We start from the raw sequence: 22,903 nt of genomic DNA, 5'->3' as shown, positions 1-22,903 counted from the left end.
ATGTTTTAGCATACTGCTAGGCATTGTTAGCATGTTTGTAGCATACTGCTAGGAATTGTTAACATGTTTGTAGCATACTGCTAGGAATTGTTAGCATGTTTTAACATGTAGCTAGGCATTGCTAGCGTTTTTCTAGCATGTTTATTATTAAACAAAGTGTAGATAACATGTTGCTAGGCAATGTTAACATGTTTAACATGTAACAGAGCATTGCTAGCATTTTGCTAGCATGCTTTAACATGAAACAAAGTGTATGCAGCATGTTGCTAGGCATTGTTAACATGTTTTAACATGTAGCTAGGCATTGCAAACATGTTGTTAGCATGTTTTAGCAGGTAGCTAGGTATTGCTAGCATGTATCTAGGCATTGTTAGCATGTTTTTATAATGTTAGGTTGAAAAGAAACAGTGATAGATTGAAAAGGAATGATAGATAGATAGAAAGAGAAAGAGAGAGAAAGAGAAAGAAAGCCTAAACTTTTAAAAGAGAGGATAAAATGTCGAACCTCTATTTGGGCATTTCCTGTAATCTCAAGAGCATCGAGTGATTGTCTGTGATGTAAATCTCGACGGTGAGTGTTTGAATGTGTGCATCTTTCTCGGCAGGTCATGTTTCCGCGCGTAGCACGTGTGTGTAAAAACGATCGCGGCGGCTCTCAGCGCGTTTTGGAGAAGCAGTGGACGTCTTTCTTGAAGACGAGACTCAACTGCTCGATTCCCGGCGACTCGCATTTCTACTTCAACATCCTGCAAGCGGTCACAGATGTCATCCACATCAACGGACATGATGTCGTCATGGCAACCTTCTCTACTCCATATAACAGGTACTGTGTACAGGCTTCCCACATACTTCACACGCCTCATGTGCTGGTGCTTTAGAAAGATTCAGCAATTGTGATGGTGAAATTGAGCAAGTGTAATGAGATTAAAACCCCACAGGACTCTCAGACTCTTCAACAAAAGCAAAATTCCAGTTAAATGACAGAGAATGAACTCATACCGGCTGGAAGTTTGGCCACACAATGAGCTGCTATTCTGTGTAATAATTCTTGTTAAAGTGATTTACGGTCCATACAATCACAATTCAGTCCTTGTGTGATTCTCTGACTGAAGCGATGAGGGATTCACAGTGTTGTGATGTTATGTGTGTTGCAGTATTCCCGGCTCGGCGGTCTGTGTGTATGATATGATGGACATCGCAACAGCCTTCACCGGACGCTTTAAAGAGCAGAAGTCACCTGACTCCACCTGGACGCCCGTCCCAGAGGAAAGGGTGCCCAGACCGAGGTACATCTGACCAAAGCAATCAACTTACATGTTCAACTTACGTCGATCTCCGTAAAGAATGAAGGCTGAAATGTGCACAAATAAACTGCATATAGACTATCATTGAAACATAATGCACATATTCATAGTTCAATATGTCTGAAGCCGATTATTCCATTTATACCACAGTTTGCAAATTACCATGTCTATATAATGTGTTTATCTCAAGACATAATCTACACATTATCTACACACAATCTACACACGATCTACACATGATCTACACGATCTACACACGATCGACACACGATCGACACACGATCGACACACGATCTACACACGATCTACACACGATCGACACGCGATCGACACACGATCTACACACGATCGACACACGATCTACACACAATCTACACACAATCTACACACAATCTACACATAATCTACACACAATCTACACACAATCTACACATAATCTACACACAATCTACACACAATCTACACATAATCTACACACCTGTATTTACTCAGGGACTTAGTCTAAATAGATAGCAATACCTAGCAACATGCTAAGATGTGCTAGCATCACATAGCAACATGCTAAAACATTATAGAAATGCCTAGCAACATTCTAGCAATGTCAACATGCTAAAACATGCAGCCGTAGTGTAATTCATCATCGTCACACACAGAATATCAAGGTGATATACGGTCATTTGTATGAATATAGTAATACTTACAAAATATATATGATAATAAATGTAAATAGATATGAAATAATCATACAAATATTATTTATGGGAGAGCCAAAAATAATGACACTATTACATATCTCGTGTCTTTAATGACCCTAAACCCTTTTGGTAATTAAGCAGTTATAAAACATATTTAATTTGTGCAATTTTGCCTTTTGTTTTGTTTCACTATTCAGAAGAGAACGGTTGAGGAATACTAAAGGGGTGGAATGAGGCTATGCATGAAATGTTTAAAATATATTGCTTTTGTGTAAAAGCTATGGTGATTCTGATTGGACGGAAGGTTTTTAGAAGGATGTAATCTCTCAGGAGTGTTTTATAAAACACAGATCGGCTGGTGTTATGCTGCCATCGCCTGCGCTCATTAACATATAATGAAGTGTTTGTGTGAAACGAGGTCAAGTGTTAATGAGAGCGCCAACGGTTTCATCTCATTCTGTTTTCCTCAACATCAGCTTCAACTGAAGACAGGAAATGTGTTCATGAAGAAAGACATTATTTCCTGTCAGTCTGATCGAGAGTAACATACTGTATTATTATCACGCTAACCGAAATCTCCATTTCGAGTTTCCCAAAAGTAGCATTTTTAAAACACGCCGTTCTTCTATTAATGAGTCCCTTTATAATCATTTATAATTTAATTAATGAAAAATATATTCCTATGATGGACACTTTCAGCGTCTCCAGTATTGAGGGCAGTTTGTGCATGTTCAGACATCAGGAACAGGTCAAAGGTCATCACTGTTGTCTTCATGTCTTCAGGCCCGGCGTCTGTGCAGGAACTTCCTCTCTAGAGAAATACAAAGTGTCCAACGAGTTTCCCGATGAAACGCTGAATTTCATCAAGATTCACCCGCTGATGGACGAGGCCGTTCCCTCCGTCGCAAACCGCCCGTGGTTCCTCAAAACGATGGTTCGGTGAGTGCTGAGGTCAAAGGTCACATTCAAACACATGAATTATGCATGGAGATGATTGTTAGATATGCAGATATGGATTCTGAACACATCCTGAAAGAGTATTTGCATACTGATGTGGAGATCACACATACATTTGATTAACGGCGGTAATTGGACCGGCGGTTGTCTGAAGTCTCGTTCTCTATCTCTAGATACCGTCTGACTCGGATCGCTGTGGATAATGCCGCCGGTCCTCATCGTAACCAAACGGTCGTGTTTCTGGGATCGGAGCGAGGAATCGTCCTGAAGTTTCTGGCGAAGATGCGGAGCGGTTTATTGAACGACAGTCTGTTTCTGGAGGAGCTGAACGTGTATAACCCAGAGAAGTGTGTACTCCATTAACACAATGTGTACTGAGTGAATGTGTGATGTCACTAACTCACAGATGACAGAGGACATAAAGACATGGAGACGCACGCAGGCAGTGACGAGCGGTTTTCAGGACAGAGCGGTTGTTGACCCGTGTCACATGACCCTCTCTGGCTCTGAGCTGTGTCACATGACCTGTGTCACATGACCTGTGTCACATGACCCTCTCTGGCTCTGAGCTGTGTCACATGACCCGTGTCACATGACCCATGTCACATGACCCGTGTCACATGACCCATGTCACATGACCCTCTCTGGCTCTGAGCTGTGTCACATGACCCGTGTCACATGACCCTCTCTGGCTCTGAGCTGTGTCACATGACCCGTGTCACATGACCCTCTCTGGGTCTGCGCTGCGTGTGTCTTTCAAATGAATGACTTTACAGAACTGATGCACACTACATAGTGCACACTACAGACACACCTCACTATGAAGAGTTCTCATGAATCAAACATCCTCTGAAGGAAAGCATAAGTGTGAGGTTTATTAGTTACTGGAGGTTAGACATTATTATTATTATTATTATTATTATTATTATTATTATTATTATTAAGTGAAGATTTCTTTTACTTTAAATCGTTTTCTTTGCCTCACCTTATGCTTCTTCACTGCTGCCACTAAGACTTTATTTACTGTAAAACTGCTTTCAAACAACATGTGCTGTGAAAAACAATATTTATATATATTTACATATGTCATTATTTATGTAACACAGACTTTAATAAAACTGTAGCACCAGCATTATAAAACATACAATATTAAAATAATAGTTTATGAGTCTGTTTACACATAGTTAACCCTCGATGATAGGAATCTTTTGAAAGTTTAGAAGCTCTTCTTTATAATGCATGTAGATATTATGACCAAAACTGAACAAGTGCTTTAAAATGTAAAGATAAAAGATAAATCAGAAGTGTCAGTTTTATTAAATAAATTGCACTGCACATATTATTACAATCAGTAAAATCATCAAACTGATCAAATATTCATGTGTCATATGTTGTTGGAAAGCTCTTAAACAGTAAAATACAACCAGACTATTTGTTTTACTCACAGATTAAAATATAGCGAGTAACAGATAAATATACAGTATGTCTTTGATAATTATGTTGATGTTGCTTATATGCCGCATTTTCGCTTATAACGTCACTGAATATAAACAGAACATAAAATATCACATATGATTATTGAGAGTCTGTGATTATCTTTCAATCGAGTCCACACACAAGATAATCAGATGTATAGATCATTAGATAATCCACATGAAGCACAATGTTACATATGACCACCAGGAGATGGCGCCAAATACACGACACAGACTCAATGATGACTCAAATGACACAGAATGAAACTCATTCTGTGAAATCTCATCACTAAAATCATGTCTGCATGCTATGCAAACCTTTAGTCATTGTTGTGTTTGCATGTGTAATTAGTTCTTATGTACAATTATTATCTTTTATTTGTTTGGAGATGTTTTTGGACACTATGATCACATTATATTTGTAATGTTGGAACTTTTGATCGCTTTGTTGTATCAATACAAAACTGGTCTCAGATACAGTTGACACGATTGGAAACACAACAAAAGCGGTTTTCACTTATTTACACCCATAAAAAAATATATCTTTTTATTTTATATAAGCATTTAATTTTGTGTATACCACTGAAACAGGAAGTCTTTACAAACACATTTGGAGGTGTAATATTCTTTATATAGCAAGTGTCATATCCAATATTACAACTTCATCACCATGATGACGTAATAAACCCTAAAACAACGATTTAAACAACTTTACAGAAGAATTCATGTAAGTGCTTTAAAATGTTCAATGTTCTGAACTTTGATCGGCATTTTCCGACACTCAAATGTGTTTTATAGTGAATCCTACAGATGTATGTACAGAAATGGCGAGTACATGTATGTGTGTGATGTGTGCAGGTGCAGTATTGACGGCGTGGAGGACAAACGCATCATCAGTATGCAGATCGACAGTCGGAGTCACTCGCTGTTCGTGGCGTTCACGTCGTGCGTCGTCAAAGTTCCTTTATCACGCTGTGAACGGCACTCGAAGTGTAAAAAGTGCGTCCACATACTGTATCTGAATTTCAACAGAATCGAACACACTCCTGGTATCTGTAATGAACTCTTCACGTGTGTCTCACTCAGGTCCTGTATCGCCTCCAGAGATCCGTACTGCGGTTGGGTGTCAGAAGGAAGCTGTAAAGAGATCTCGGCCGACTCAAAGTACGTGACGTCATTCTCTGTTCATTACAGTTCACACAAGCCACAGGGTGATGTCATTGTACCCAGCATGCTTTGTGTTTCTTGTATGGAAAGAGAGTTTGACCTCAGAACGGGGCGAGAGACTGAAAGGTTCATAACTCATCGTGGTATTTATATACTGCGGTGACTTACAAAAAGCATCTGGCGTTTCGGAGAGGATGAAGAACGTTGCCTGAGCTCATCATCGATGAACCGTTTTAAGCGTTTAGAAATCACAATCCCCTACAGAAAACTGAAAACTATAAAATCATAGTTCATATATTTGAGCACATTTGGAAATACGTTTATGTGACTTTTGTATCAGTGGAAGCACAAATGAACAGATATCACATTCATGTATAGTTTAATCTGTCAGTTCAGCTAATTAATATTCATGAGCTGACCTGATCATGTGTGTAATGGTTCTGATTGGGTTTCCCACTCTGGAGCGTTCAGAGTTCACGCCGGATCACTCGCGCTCGCGCTAGTTCTAAAGTGATTTACTGAAGGATTATGGGATATGATCTGTGTGGTTTGTGGCAGCAATTGAAAGGCTTTAGGCTGGCGTTTCATAAAGAGCTTTTCTATTAAATGGGCCCAAGAGAGAAATAACTTACTCATCTCACTGTCTCTCAGTGTTGTTGTGTGTCTCCACCAGACGATTTAACTAGTTTAACCAGAAGCATCATGCTGGATGAGTTTCGTGTAACCCGCTGAGAGTCTGTGAGAGGATGCTGTAATCTCTCTGTCATGTTTCATTGATGGGATAACTGGTTCAGTTATGGACACTCTTCCTTTATGTAACAGTTGAATTGTGTTCACTGGTGTGTTTTTGTCGTCACATTCATACATCAGCTGCGCTCATTATGCCGGCTTGATCAACGTAAGAGTATTATTCCGACTCCCACACTAACGGTTCACACATCCTCCGTGAGCGGCGCGTGAGCGGGGTGGTCGTGTTGGACGTTCACATTGGCCGTGAGAAGTTATTATTATTATTTAAAGTTATCTATGGGATCCTATGCCATGTTTATTCTTTAATAAGGTCATAATAAGCTGAAGTTATTGATGCTTCATGGATACAGTCATGTGTACTTCATCTTTATTAGCACACTTGGTTGTGATTGGTTAATGTTGTATATACCCAGGCATGTGGGCTAACAAGGAGGCTAAGGCTACATCCTGTAGCGTCAGTCGCTAGTGCAACTCTTGCACAGCTATCTATCAGCTGGCCACCGTTACACAGACATATAGGTTCAGTTTGAATCATTTTGATTTGCTTTTGTGTCTTTTATAATCTCCTGATTATTTTAGTGTTGTATTGAGTCACTGAGCTCAGCATTAGCCGCGCGGCAAAAAGAGGCTCAACGCGGAAACTATCCGCTCACCGGCACATCTGGGACGCGTCACCTCACGACTCACGCTTACAGTTAGAATGATGTAATCTATTAGTGTGGGCTCTGAAACGAAAACACGCCGCTCACGCCTCGCTTACGGAGGATGTGTGAACGCTTGTCCTAGAGCTTTCAAGCTTCAGTTCCCAAACTTTGCACAGACCATTAGGCAGTTTTGACTCAAGTTGCTCTTATTTTTCTAACTGATCGGACTGATGGTTTCCGCGCAGCGGGCGATCAAGAAAATCTATCGTTTTCTATCTGTCTACGACTCTATCACTCTTTTTACTATCTTTCATTCCTTTTCAATCTATTCCTATATCACTCTATCACTACAAAAACATGCTAACAATGCCTAGCTACATGCTAAAACATGCTAGAAACATGCTAACAACACATAGCTACATAATAAAACATGCTAGCAACACCTAGCAGCATACTAAAACATGATAAAAATGCCAAGCTGCATGCTAATCATACTAGCAACATGTTAGTAATGCCTAACTACATGCTAGAAACATCTAGCTACATACTAAAACATGCTAGCAATGCCTAGCAACATACTAAAACATGGTAACAATGCCAAGCTGCATGCTAAATCATGCCAGCAACATGTTAGTAATGCCTAACAACATGCTAGCAACATGCTAGCAATACCTAGCAACATGCCATAAATGCCTAGCTACAATCTAAAACATGCTAACAATGCCAAGCTGCATGTTAAATCATGCTAGCAACATGTTAGCAACAACTAGCAACATGCTAACAATACCTAGCAACATACTAGCAATGCTAATCTATCTATCTATCTATCTATCTATCTATCTATCTATCTATCTATCTATCTATCTATCTATCTATCTATCTATCTATCTATCTATCTATCCATCTATAAAACTCCAAGCTTTAAAAAAACAAACATTTTAGATGTTTTAAAGCCTTTTTCAAGCCAACATAAAGTTTATAAAATGTTCAATCTAATTCTGACATGACATTGTTTAAATGATGCCAGTGTTCATTCAAACGTTTTATTATTTGAAATTCTACTTGAGATTGAAATCATTGAGTTCTTTCTTTTTCTTTTTTTAAGAATTACAGCTTCATTTCTGCAAAGCTGCTTTGAAATGATGTGTGTTGTGAAAAGTGCTGTAGAAATAAAAATGTCTTGACTGTGTGTGTGTGCGTGTGTGTGTGTGTGTGTGTGTGTGTGCGTGTGTGTGTGTGTGTGTGCATGTGTGTGTGTGTGTGTTGTGCAGATGGTCTTTCGAGCAGGACGTGGAAAGGGGCAACACAGATGGACTGGGCGACTGCCAAAGTAAGCAGAACAAGTTCATTGAGATCTGGACACACTGGGACACATTTACTATTATATACAGCTAATCAGAACAACTACAGACTATCACAAACCCATAAAGGAAACTTAAACAAAATATTGTTTACTTTATAAAACAGCTAACTCATTATTTTCATATGCAAATGAGCTCTGCAGGAAAGTCTTCAGTGAGAGCGTTCTTAAGGGCTGATCCAATGTGTGCATGTGTTGTACGGAAGCCTCCGGACGTGGTGACATGCAGAAAAGCAGAGAATAACTCGATTATTACAAACAGTTTTACTTGCTTTGTGTGATTTTTAAATAATCAGATTTTTGGGAGTTATCGGCATATTGGTGTGCATGCAAATTACATGGTTACCACATCCTGGAAAACCTGGAATTTTTCAATGCAGTTTTCCAGTCATGGAAATGAAAAATACCTAAATGTTCTTGAAATAATTATTTGCCCTGGACAATTTTATAATAAAAAGTATAATAAAAAAAATTTTGTTCTACATGTAGCCTACTAAAACTTTAAAATGAGCATGGTATTGATCCGGACTTGGGACAGGTGTCAAATACACACATTTTGTATAAATATGTTGTCATTGTTGGAAGCTGCACATTGTGAAACAACGTCAACGGTTGACGGCCATGAATGAATCCTGTGTCATGTTCATTTTCCCCTCATCTGTTGTCATCTCGGAAATAGTTTAAGTATTGATATAGTGAAAAATATGATGTTTGTTGTGATAACTACAAAAACATTGTAGACTGTCAACATGTGGTAGCGTACTCATGCGCCCTTTACACCTTGGGATGTGAATTAATTTTCAATATAAATGAACGATCCTGTGTATCTCAGCGAGTGTTGACGCTGACTATCACACCTGGAGTTGTGAGTTTGAATCCAGCGAGTGCTGAGTGACTCCAGACAGGTCTCCTTAGCAACCAAATTGGCCCGGTTGCTAGGGAGGGTAGAGTCACATGGGGTAACCAAATTGGCCCGGTTGCTAGGGAGGGTAGAGTCACATGGGGTAACCAAATTGGCCCGGTTGCTAGGGAGGGTAGAGTCACATGGGGTAACCAAATTGGCCCGGTTGCTAGGCAGGGTAGAGTCACATGGGGTAACCTCCTCGTTTTCGCTATAATGTGGTTCTCGCTCTCGGTGGGGCGTGTGGTGAGTAGTGTGTGGTAGAGTGAAGCCTCCACACTTGCTACGTCTCCACGGTAACACGCTCAACGAGTCACATGATAAGATGCGCGGATTGCCGGTCTCAGACGCGGAGGCAACTGAGATTCACTGCACCACCACAAGGACTTAGGGCATATTGGGAATTGGGTGCTCCAAAATTGGGGAGAAAATAAATAATAAAATAAAATAAAATAAATAAAATGATTTCCACAATCACTGTCATAAAAATGGCATTAGCTATAAAAAGAGGAATCTCTCTGAATTTGACATATTTGGGACATAAAACAATGTTTGAATGCACAAATAATCCAGTTAAACTTGCAATTTGTCCTAGTGTGATTATTAAACTGCAAATAACGTTTCATTAAATAAATATAGAATCTGCATGTGCTGCGTGCTTTAAAATGAATGTGTGAAATTAATTCAGCAAAGATAATTATTCAATAACCTCATTATACTGTACATAATGACCTCTTGTGCGGTTCTGCTTAAATATTACACCCGTTGGGCAAATATTGGGAACCCTTAAACGGCTCATTGTGGCCACATGTTTACCGCAGGTTCAGCGCGACCAGTGAAGAGCTGCAAACTTCTGGGAATCCTTTAATTATTAGCTAATTATAATCTCATATGCATGTGATAATAATGAATGCCAATTTTGTTGCAAGTTTGGCAGACACAAACACACATTCATATACACACATTCACACACACACACTCATACACACATTCATACACACACATACACACATTCATACACACACAAACACACATTCATATACACACATTCATACACACACATACACACATTCATATACACACATTCACACACACACACACTCATACACACATTCATACACACACAAACACACATTCATATACACACATTCATACACACACAAACACACAATCATACACACATTCACACACACACACACACACACACACACACACACACTTTATTGAGTTTTTAACTCTGTATTGGAGGTGTAAATCATGGGCTATAGCAACATGTCATAAATGTGCTTTTGCTGCTTTTAAAATGGATGAATTCAGTCACTAAATGATTTGTGTGAGACTGAATCACATTTCAACCAATTAACAGTTTTTTCATTTTCGTTTAGATTCCTTCGTGGCGCTCAACGGTGAGTAAAAACACACAGTGATCATATTTCAATTTCTCACTTCATTTTCAAATCCTCGTCCTCTCATTTTCACCTTCATGGTCTGTCAATGAACGCTGTTCATTTCTTTGATTGGTTTGTCTTTTAGACCGTCAGTCCAGTCATCAGGCCGATATTACCCACAATCCTCCACGCGGTCAGTTTCATATACAGTATGTGTCAGTGTTTGTGTAGATTGGCCACATCCACACTAATCTGTTACCGTTTACCGTTTCAAGTGTGCATTTAAAGCTGCACTGCGTCACTTTGTGCTCTCTAGCGACATCTGTGGCTGAAAGGTAAAATTGCAGCACAAGAACGCTTTACGTGAGTCGTGTTTCGGCACCGCTCTTCTGGACATGTGTGTGATCATGACTGGAGATATTCATAGCCGTGCTGTTATTGAAGCGCTCTGGTTTCAGTGGAGGAAAACGCTGTTCTTTTCTGGATGAGAGGTGCTAACGTTGCAAAGTCAACGTGTTTTCAACCAAAGACGCATTAGTGTGGGCGTGGCCTTAGTTATCAGCTTCAGCGTCCCGCCCGATTCTGACCTGATATCTGCTAACAGAGCAATGCATTGTGGGTCAGAATCAGTCATACGTAAATGATGGAGTGTGTTTACAGAGAATAAACACTCCCATCCTCCCAAGACCAGCAGAAATTATTCATGACATACAATCGCACACACAGTATGATTGACATAATTCCTGTGACAGCGGCAGGAATATTCAGCTCCTCTGATTGGCTTAAGGCGCGTTTGTGACCTACATAATTCATGAGCAGGTTTGAAGAGCGTCAGATTATCAGTGATGATATACACATCAAAACTAGGCTGGTTAAAACCAGCTGAAGGGGGTTTGCTACCCTAAAACCCTCTAAACAGACCTGTCGAACCAGTTTGTCTTGGGAGACCAGATAACCCCAGACTGCAGGGAATATATGGTTTATATATGTGTCTTTGTGTCGTCTTCCTCTTGAGCTTCATTAGATTCCAGTGCTGCTTTCCTTCTTTCCCTCCACAGTGTTTGATTTATTCTGCTCATATCAATTCATTTGATTGTTTTACAGTGATCCTCTCAGTTTCCTTGATGAATAACACACACGGGTTTCAAACATGTCCTCCTCCAGCTGTGCAGGTTGTCTCTCAGTCTGTTTGACTGTTAAAGGACGAGTTATTGGAGATGATTCTTCTCAGCAGTCCTTGAGTTTGCTGTCGTACTGTATGTGTGTCACTGCTCTCTGTGGCTCTTTCCTCTGGCGCTGGAAAATGAATTATAAAATAACGCTGTCACACTAATCTCGCCGCTCACGGCGCTTTCTTAAATAAATCATTTTAATGAGTTTAGCTGATGTGTGGCCGACCGACGCTAAACAACCACCGCACACAGGAGAGAAAAGACTTGATCTGTCCATGAAGACACAAGCTGTTAATTACACGCAGGTTATGTTTATGGTAAACTCCCTGTTTTAAGGATTTCACCGTGTATTTCTGCAGGTGTTGGTCAGTGTGATGATTATGACTGTAGCATTAAACAGCACTTCACATCAGTGAGTTAGTTGATGAAATAGTTGAGTTAATAAACTGTTGCTCAACACTAAAGGCTCATTTATATTTGTGCATCAAACACGCCTCCTCATTTGCATTTATAGTTCAGCGTCACCGTGTCTTGATGAAATTAATTCTGTCTTCTTTTCTGAATTATGCGATTGACAAATTAAGGAACGCAATGTAATTTGTGCATTCAGAAATATTGATTGAATTATTGTAGCATTAAAACGATGGTATCATTCTAGATCAGGGGTCGGGAACCACAAGTGTCTCGCCGGGTGTCTCACCATTCACCAACACATGATCGTTTAAAACTGTCTAGAGATCATTTTCCAGCAGGAAGTGTGGCTGCGATTGCACGGCTTGAAGTCAATGACAGTTTTGGTTTCCTTTCTCCTGAGTTTTCCAGCCTACTCCTGGTGAACAAGGTTTGGAATGAACATTCGCCAAACACAGATTTCATGCCGAGTATTTTGCTGATGTAGCAGCCACTGTGGAAGGTGACATGAAGACTTGTCGAAGAGATATGTAACAAGAAATTGGACACAAAGACACGTGATTCTATTGTGAAGAACAGACGAAGAAAAGCCGCCGATGCGCGTCTGATTTGATGTGTGTGTGCGCAGTGCGATGAAAGCGCTTCTCCAACACACATGAGCATTCATAGAGATCTGGGACTCGTTTCCCAATAACTATTGATCTTCACTGTTTAGAGCGATTTTATGAACGTTCGTTATTTTGTATGTGCACCCAGGGTGTGATATAGCACCCGCAAAATGTGACAAGACTCAATCCAGTTCACGAGCTCCTCGTTCAAGAGTCATTTTGCTCATCTACCTGCAACAGGTGTCTCGGAGCAACACATGACCAGAAATGCTGACGTGTTTGAAGAAACACACTTTATTATATTTGTAAGAACAGATGAAAGAAAAGCCGTCACTGCTCATGTCTGATTCGCTGTTCAGAGGCGTGTAACGGGACACTGTCTCGGGAAACAAGAGTTTTCACTCCTTTTCTCTGTTTCATTCGACTGAAAACTGTTTGGGAGAATAATGTCGTCTATGAGAACGCTGCACATGATCTCTGATCATCTCGTGATGTGACGGACCGGTTCACTCTTACACGTTGTGAACGCACCTCTGCAGGTTCAGTCATATATATACATACAGGTATATCTGTATTAAATAAACAAAGACGAAAGTGATTAAATCATAAGTTAATGCAAGACACGTTCACCTTGAACCTAAACGGAGTTCTGTTTAGTTTTCTTTGGGCAGCATAAACTGTATGACCAAAACACATTTGATAATAACACACGGTAAATTCACGTGTGTTGTTGAGGAAGGGTGAGCAGTACCTTCAGATCACCTGAGAAAGTCCCGTAGACATACATTGAAGGAGGGACTCCAATCAGAATATCACAAAGACTTTTGTGAGTGTGTTGTTGTGTGTGAGTCAGTGATGTGTGTGTGTTGTGCTCCAGCAGGACGTGGTTCCTCCTCTCTTCTCACTACAGTCCCGCCCACGGCGGGGGGTCCACTGGGTCGCGGTCGTATGGTGAAGGCGAAGGATCCTCCGCTGCCCACCGACAAGAGGGACCCGTATATCGCAGTGCCATCTTTAACAGAGCAGGAGAACGCTGGTAAGCCGTGGAACGATGGAGATGTTTCTCCTGTGGGGATGATATTTAGAGCACATCCTCCAGTAGACCAGCAAACACATGTGAACACTTCAGAAACGCTTCACAAAACAACCGTTTCATAAATCCAGTTACCAGCCGCTGATGAAAGACAAATGTATCAAAGACTGAAACATCCAGAGTGGCAGGAGCAGCTCACTGACCGGTTCTCTGATGCGCCGTCACGTTGTCCTCGATCACTCCTCCACACTCTCAAGCAGACGGCAGACGCTCCTCCCCGGGGCGGACCGGAGTCAGACCTCCGACCCCCGGTGATCCGTGGGGACACACCTGCACCCCTGGCAGCGGCCCTACCACTCCAGGCGGTCGGGTAGTCACTTCCCTCCTTCCCTCGTGGACGGTGGTCCTCTCGATCCCTCCGTGTTTCTGGGGGACAGCAGGGCACTCCTCTGCCCCTGGCAGCGGCTCCATTACGCCAGGTGGTCGGGGAGTCCAGGCCCCACTCGCCCCATGGATGGCGGCCATCCCCCGCGTCCAGGCGGTCGGGCTACACCGTCCCCCAGTGTAAAGGGGTTAAATGGAAAGGAGGAGGCGAGAACCGGCTTAACAATGTAAATAATATTTTAATGATCAACTTAACCAAAAACACACAAACATAACCACACACAGGGCAGCTGTCATTGTCTCTCTCGTCACCGACCGCCTTTATCCCTCGCGCGCCCATCAGGCTGATTGGGGACCAGGCGTGCGTTGTTCCAGCCCGGCCCCGTCCTCCTCCACTCTACAGGTGCCATGTCGTTTTATCACATGACTCGATGCATTGAAAGTTTAACCCTTTACTGACAGCACAGAGTCTCCTGAACTGAGATCAGTCGGTTTAAATTAAATTAAATGATGCTTTGCATAGAGCGAAGCCAATATTACAACATCCACGCACGTTTACGAGGAGGTTAAGACTGCATAATTAATTACATTTTATTATTTGCATTCAGCAGTTCTGTCCCAGCTGACACTATCAGAACAGATCTAACTCTATTAGAATCAGCTGTAATTAATCATTTCACTCTCACAACCCTTATAAGATTGAATTGGTGTTCAGATGTTGACTGCAGCTCAGATCTAATAACATCAATCAGTAAGTGTTCTCGAATGACAAAACAATTAAAGCATTTACCTGATCAATACAGAGTGATGTCGTATTACAGCAGCGCTGGGCTCGTTAACAGACAGCAGCATTTAATTAACATTGATTATCAATAATGAAGCCATTAACCCCTGACACCGGTCAATCACATGAAGACATATGAAGCAAAACCTTTAATCTCGCCGTATACATACATGAAGACACACGTGTGTTGTCATTGCTGGTCACTGGAGGCAGTTCACGTGTCACACACACACAATGGTGGCAGATCAACTCATCGCTGCTGATGTTTGTGTTACTGTATTGCTCATATATCTGATCAGCTTCTAATCAAATGCCTTTATTATTTCGATCAGTCGTGACGCTTTTCTTTAATATTAGTTGCACATACTATTATTATGTTTGTGTGTTGATGCATGGCTTTATATTTGCTGCTTTACTTTATAGTATCTGTGGCAATCTCTCTCTCTCTATATCTCTCTATATCTCTCTCTCTCTCTCTCTCTCTCTCTCTCTCTCTATCTCTCTCTCTCTCTCTCTCTCTCTCTCTCTCTCTCTCTCATATATATATATATATATCTCTCTCTCTCTCTCTCTCTCTCTCTATATATATATATATATATATATATATATCTCTATCTCTATCTCTCTCTCTCATGGCCAGATATTTCCGTTCTGCTTTACATATTAACAGAGCTCACATGCATATTCATTATTTAGACCCCTCCTCTGACCACACCCCTCCCTCCCATCTGTGTGTTATTAGTGTTGATGTGTCTAATGTGCTCTGAAAGATGAGGAGCGGATTGTGAGGAGACGCCCATATTCTTATTTATTAAACAGATATTTCTGGTCCTGGATGCTGATTGGTCAATGCAGTTAAAATACGCAGTAACAGTTATGACATGAGATGTGTGCGATCTGTAAAAGCCCTTCTAGTAAATCTATCCTGGACAGAAGGGCAGATTTAATAGTGAAATGGATTGCTGTGGTCCAGTGATGTGGAAATAAACCATATATTTTCTTCTAAAGACGGTTTTTGTATTATCAGTGCTCGTCTGCCACAATAATGTAATGCATTTTAATTATTTTAATTATTAGTTTCACCAAATATATAACATTTATAAAAAATACATAATAATATTTATAATTATTTAATCATATATTGAATTCTTATTATTTGATGGGCTTTCTTGGCAAATATTTATATATGTGATTAATTTGATTAAATAATCAGCACACCATGTCATTATTTTATTTGAAAATGTTAATCGATTGACAGATCTCATGTTTATGTAATAAGCATTAATGCACTCGGGGTTGTGTTATATTGAGAATATACAGCGTGATTATATAACATTTAAACACACATTTGACATATTTAATGAAACTTACAATATCAGATATTGACAGCATCTAAAACGGAATTTATAAAAGGTACAAATATGCACGTTTATGATTCACTTTTATATTATAAATATATTTGTATAGATGTATTGTTTTATATTTTTATATAAAATGTTATAATAAATAATTAATAAATAAAATGTATTACCCCTACACGGTAACCCATGGCAAATAAAAAAACTTTAATGATGAAATAATGATTAATTTTTAATTAATTTGATTATTTATAAGTTCAGTCTTGGTTAAAGTGATATTGAATATGGCCAGAATGAATGAAGCCGTTATGATGTCACAAATGCATCATCAACTGATTATAAAATATCATAAAATGAACCAATTAATTCCATGAATTCAGTATTTATGGTGTCTGTAAGGATTTGTCTCTGAAGATGTTAATTAGTAAATGTTTGTGTTTTAGATTTAGATGTGAGACATTACATACGGATACTCATGAGATCGCCATGGAAACTGTCACCCTAAATACAGTCTTTAGCCATTATTATATTCGCATTATAACCCGACCTTGAGTGTCTGAGTAAAATATTTCAGACCTGCAGGATTGATTACATTTTCTCATAAAACACTAAACATAAATAATGATAAATATTTGTAATTGGGTCTCCCGGTTAAGCTGTTGCCTCTTTCACAGTACATTTGAGGTGTGTGTGTGTGTGTGTGTGTGTGTGTGTGTGTGTGTGTGTGTGTGTGTGTGTGTGTGTGTGTGTGTGTGTGTGTGTGTGTGTGTGTGTGTGTGTGTGTGTGTGTGTGTGTGTGTGTGTGTGTGTGTGTGTGTGTGTGTGTGTGTGTGTGTGTGTGTGTGTGTGTGTGTGTGTGTGTGTGTGTGTTAGTGTTATAGCGGTTAGCGCGCTGCACTATGAACCCGGCGACCTGAGTTCGATTCTCGCTCATGGCCAACACCAGTGACGATTATCTGAACTGGTCTCGGGCCTCCCCTAGGTCAAATCAGCCTAAAATTGAGTACCTGGTGCGGTGTGTAAACATCGCCACTGGGGAGACAAGGGCGGTCACCCACCCCCTTGTGTATCGTTCCGGCCTTCATAGGTACTCACTAACAGCAGAGTACCTGCCCCTACAGTCCGCAAGGCTAAATGGGGGATCTTTGTCTTGCGCGTGTGCGGGTACATGTCCTTGACACCAGGACCTACCGTGGAGCTGATCGGAGTGGAAGACGTGGAGCTGATCGGAGTGGAAGACTTGCCATTCTTCCACTCCGGTGGTGGGTGTACACCCAGGTTCCCATTCGAACCCTTAGTGGCATTGTCTCAGTTAGCTGATGAAAATTGCATGCAAGAATTTCATCATCGCCTGCGACTGGGTTTGGCATTGTCCCCCAATCCCACAGATGTCGAGGGAAAATGGGCGATATTTAGGATTGTGGCTCATACAGCTGCATTGGGTGCTTTGGGTACATGGTCCAGACCTCCCCAGAGACCCTGGCTGACAGAGGAGGTGTTCAAGCTGGCTGAGAAAAAGCGGCAGGACCACACTCGTTGTCTACAGCATCCCATGTCGGAGAATGAGGAGGCTTACCGCAGCCTTCGCTCAGAAGTTCAGAGAGCCGTTGCATGGATATGTGGTGTTTGCGGGTTGCTGAGGAGATGGAGTCTGCCTCAGCGGCCAATGATCACAAATCGCTCTTTAATTACATCAAAAAAGTTACTTGCAGCGCCACACCTATTACCATCATTAGAGGAAAGTATGGTGTTCCAATCTCTGACCCCCAGGAACAGGTTTGCAGATTTTCTGAGCATTTCTGTGAGGTCCTGGGGGAGGGGAAGTCCCTGAGCCTGGAAAACATTGTGGGACAAAGCGGGGATGACCCTGCTGGGGCTGCAGTGCCTCAAATATTGGAGGAAGAAGTCACCCCCTGTGAGTGGTTGGCTGAGGTGGCATCTGTTGAGAAAGTACTGAAAGCGATCCGGAGTCTGAGACCGGGAAAGGCATTGGGCAGAGATGCCAGGCGAATTGTTGAGGGAGGGTGGTGTTTGTGCAGACTGCCCTACATGACATCATAACAACAGTCTGGACCACTGGGCAGGTTCCGCAGGATTGGAAGGATGCCCTGGTGGTCCCTCTCTTTAAAAATAGGGACCGCACAGACTGTAACAACTACAGGGTTATCTCACTCAGTGATTGGGAAAGGTCCTGGAAAGGATTATTCAATATCGCCTTGCCAGGCACGCTGAGGAGAGGCTTGCAGAGCCCCAGTGTGGTTTCAGGAAGGGGCGGTCTTGCACAGATGCCATATTCTCTGTCCGTCTGCTACAGCAGAGGTGTAGGGAATTCCAGCAAGACCTACATCTCTGCTTTATTGACCTGGTCAAGGCCTATGATACCATCAGTAGGCCTGGGCTCTGGGTTGTTCTTCATGCTTTCGGAGTCCCAGACCCACTGCTCACGATCTTTAAGGACCTTCATGATGGTGAGCGGGCCCGGGTAAAACTACGTGGTCAGGAGTCGGAGCCATTCCCTGTTCACCTGGGAGTGCGACAGGGATGTCCTCTGGCCCCCACATTATTTAATATCTATTTTGACCATGTGGTTCGTGAAGCCTTCGATGGCTGTACCGGAGGAATTTCCATCTGGTACAGATATAATGGGAGGTTGATCGATGCCCGGGAGCGGTCAAGGGATGGATCCCTATTGGTCAACCACATTATGTATGCTGATGATCTGGTGATTGCTGCTCACTCAGAGGAGGAGTTGGAGGTGCTGCTGATGAACCTGGAGCTTGCCACTAAGAGATGGGGCCTGACCATCAGCCCAACCAAAACTAAGCACCTGCCTGGGTATTATGTACCATTGGACACTTCACCCCCACAGCTCCCAATTGGTGATGGGGCAGTTGTGGAGAGTTTTCCATACCTGGGAAGTGTGCTCATGACCGGCTCCGGTTTGACAGCAGAGGTCTCACTCCGAATCAGTCGAGCGGCATTATCTTTTCATCGGTTGGGTAACACTGTGTGGAAGCTACCTGGTCTGTCGCTCCGCATGAAGCTTCAGGTATTCTTGGCCACGGTCAATCCCTCCCTTCTCTAAGAGATGGAGTGATGTGGTACAGGTGGATGTGGAACTGAGTGGACTTGCCGCAGACTGGTACCAGGAGGAGGCTTGTGAAGGATGCTACTGGCCAGTTGGAGGCACTAGCCCAGCTGCGGAGGAGTGAAGTTCAAAACAAGGAGCAGAGCACCGGATGGCTAAAGCACAGCTAGTTGGCACAGTATGGGGCACAGGTGGTCCATCAGCCATTCATCTCAGTGAGTTGACCCGTGGCATCTGGGTCTGCCCCGTGACCTCCTGCCAGCGGGTTTTCGACACTTCACATGGCCTCAAGGTGCACATAGCCTGGCACAAGCGTCGTGACGTCACAGCCACAGTGCAGAATGGCAGTTGTTGTTGTGTGTGATTGTGTGTTTGTGTGAGCTTGAGTGTGTGTGTGTGTGTGTGTGTGTGTGTGTGTGTGTGTGTGTGTGTGTGTGTGTTGAGTGTGCTTGAGTGTGTGTGTGTGTCTGAGTATGAGTGTGTGTGCTTGAGTGTGTGTGTGCTTGAGTGTGTGTGTGTGTGTGTGCTTGAGTGTGAGTGTGTGTTTGAGTGTGTGTGTGTGTGTGCTTAAGTGTGTGTGTGTCTGAGTATGAGTGTGTGTGCTTGAGTGTGTGTGTGTGTGCTTGTGTGCTTGTGTGTGTGTGTGTGTGTGTGTGTGTCTGTTCACCCCCTCCACCATCTGCTGCCATTGTGACTCCACAGGAGCTTCATCTCAGGATGGATTGTTCCAAGGCTGAACTCTAATGTAGCCACAACGTTAGACTAACCTTAATCTAGCATATGTGTGTGTATATGTGTGTATGACCTGCTCAACTAATAGATGTGTTTCTCTCTTGCCTCGTCTCGAGCTTCTCCCCCTCCTCCAATTTTCTCTCTCTGTAAACCTGTAGCACTCTCTCTCTCTCCCTGTGTGAGTCCCTAATTTATAGGTCAATTACAGAGGCTTTCAAGAGAGAGAGCGAGAGATTGAGAGAGCGAGAAATTGAGAGAGCGCGAGAGAGCGAGCGACAGAGAGAGATTGTGTCTCTCTGGGGTTTGTGTGTATATACAGTCAGTGTTCAAATGAACACAGTGGGTGATCTCTCTCTCTCTCTCTCTCTCTCTCTCTCTCTCTCTGGCGTGGCACAACACCACACAAATATCCATTCTGTGCAAATACTGACACAAACACACACAATTCAAGATAAAATCAAATCCAGCTTTAGTTTAGTGAAACAAGTCAGACTGATTGATTAAACATGATTAAAACACAATTAACATCACAATCATGACACTTAATGTAGACAAACCATAAACTTTTATCATATTTACTGCAGTAGAACAATATTTATTTTCTAAACTCAGTGTTTGCTGTGCTGTGGGTAAACAAGATAAATTTTGGCTATTAATTAGTGATATTTACCTGTTTGTGATATAATGCTCTTTTAAGTGTATTCAGTGAGTGTTTGTGATCTATTAAAGGTGAATGAAGAGAGATATAATGATATAATTCCTGCCGTGACCTCAATCACACACTCCTGTGATCCGCAGCACTGAACACACACTTTACTCATTTACATACATTATGATCATGTGTGTTTGCTCATGTTGTTGTTGTGAAAGATTTCAAGTATAAACAGTGGAATAATATTAATAATACTTGTAATCTGCACTTTATAAACAGTTTGCTATGGAAGTTTATTCATGACTGTTCTGACACAATGATGTCATTAATGGAGGATATATTATATACAGTTATTCAGTAGAATTATACTGTATGCACACTTCACGTTGACCGTGTGTTTAATGGGTTTTTACAGCGGTGGAAAGCAGCTTCTCGTCCACACACCTCCATTAAGACCTCTGGACTCTGATTACAGAATTGAATATAAATGTTGAACAGTTGAACAGATATTCTGTGAGATTAATGACAGATATCTGAACATCAGTTGTGGGTCAAACAGCCCGATTTAATATTTTCCTCTTTAAATGAGCTCTTTATAAAGACATTCAAGTGTGTTACCTTGGAAAATCATCTACACAGATAAAGACAGCAGGCTGTTTATCTCAGAGAAAAAAGCTGAAAAAAGCACTCAAACACACACACAAATACAGACACACACACACACACACACACACACATACAAAACACACACACACACACACACTCAAACACACACACCCACACAAAAACACACACATACACACACACACACACACACACTCACACACACACACACACACTCATATACACACACATACACACTCATATACACACACACACACAAATGTAGATGTGTGTTGGTGAAGTGGATTTCAGTGCAGGTGTTTGTAACACATGTAATTGTCAGTCAGTCTCATGAGTAACGTTTAAGAGAGAATCGTTCCGCTGGATTTTCTGTGAGCGCCCTGAGAGCAAAAGAGCCATTAATAATAGTGTTATTTAAAATAGGCTTGTACAGTGATTGTAATATTAAATATATATGCATGTTATTCCATGAACACATCCAGGTGTCATTTATTGGAGAGGAGGATTCTTCCACTGGCACTAACTTTTCAATGTTGTCTTTTTTGTCATGCAATTCATTTAAATGAACGCTTGGACACCAGTGATGATTTATGTGAAGAGTTTTCAGATGGCCCCTTACACACCTTAGGTGAATATTCACAGAATATCTTATAATCTCCCCCTTATCTCCTCTCCAAATGTAGGGTGGCAAGAGCCCCATGTCAATAAACCTGCCCCACCCTAGAACCGCCCCTGATGATCCGTCAGTTCCCCTCGAGGTCACACAGGTGGAGTTCAGCACACTAACAGTAAATGAGTTTGTCTAGAGTATGTCAATGGACAAGGATGTCCAAATCCTCAGTATTCATAAAGAGTTCCCAGATGATCTGCTCCACTGGACACAGAGGAGACGTCACATTCAGAACCATGAATTCAAAACACATAGCAAGAACGTTCCTTTTTTTGGATTTGCATGTGTGCTCCATTAAATTATACAGAATGTAAATATTATTAATTATCTTGATCAAGTGACACAGAAATCATGGCGAGTATTAACAGTGATTGTATCGCACACACTTCACTTCTACCAGTCGATTTTCACATTTGAACAATTAAATTAATTTATTAAAACTCTAATTAAACCTAGAATAGATCTAAATTTAAAGGACAAAAATCTAAATAAAGTGGTCAAAAAAACAAACCAAATCACTTAATCACTCTACAATAACAGGTGGAAAAATACCAATACAAACTAGATTAGATAGAACAAATACAACTGTAAATATAAACAATAACAATAACTAGATTGGTACATTTCCTGAAGTAAATGTGAGTGCTGCTTGCCTTGGCAAGTTCAAAGAGGCCACCCCCATGATGGTAGGATGTTCTGCTGCAGAGATATTGGTGTTGTTCCATGGTTTCTAGGGTAACCCATCT

General features: G+C 41.5%; 1 protein-coding gene across 4 annotated transcripts in view; it reads left to right on the top strand.

The window, feature by feature from the left end:
* The window catches only part of LOC127620734 (semaphorin-6A-like), a 103,443-nt gene that overhangs the window by 73,310 nt on the left and 7,230 nt on the right, over positions 1 to 22,903 (top strand). Inside the window, exons 10-19 of one of the 4 annotated variants that reach the window (XM_052093937.1) lie at positions 606 to 823; positions 1,155 to 1,286; positions 2,783 to 2,938; positions 3,130 to 3,303; positions 5,290 to 5,430; positions 5,518 to 5,595; positions 8,264 to 8,322; positions 10,639 to 10,659; positions 10,787 to 10,834; positions 13,710 to 13,868. In XM_052093937.1, the coding sequence (XP_051949897.1) occupies positions 606 to 823; positions 1,155 to 1,286; positions 2,783 to 2,938; positions 3,130 to 3,303; positions 5,290 to 5,430; positions 5,518 to 5,595; positions 8,264 to 8,322; positions 10,639 to 10,659; positions 10,787 to 10,834; positions 13,710 to 13,868 (1,186 nt within the window). The remainder of the gene's footprint in view (positions 1 to 605; positions 824 to 1,154; positions 1,287 to 2,782; positions 2,939 to 3,129; positions 3,304 to 5,289; positions 5,431 to 5,517; positions 5,596 to 8,263; positions 8,323 to 10,638; positions 10,660 to 10,786; positions 10,835 to 13,709; positions 13,869 to 22,903) is intronic. The other 3 variants (XM_052093939.1, XM_052093938.1, XM_052093940.1) reach the window with 3 other exon arrangements.

Source organism: Xyrauchen texanus, chromosome 27 (genome assembly GCF_025860055.1).
Source record: "Xyrauchen texanus isolate HMW12.3.18 chromosome 27, RBS_HiC_50CHRs, whole genome shotgun sequence".
Classification (NCBI taxonomy): domain Eukaryota; kingdom Metazoa; phylum Chordata; class Actinopteri; order Cypriniformes; family Catostomidae; genus Xyrauchen; species Xyrauchen texanus.
This window is presented reverse-complemented; position numbering and strand designations above follow the sequence as displayed.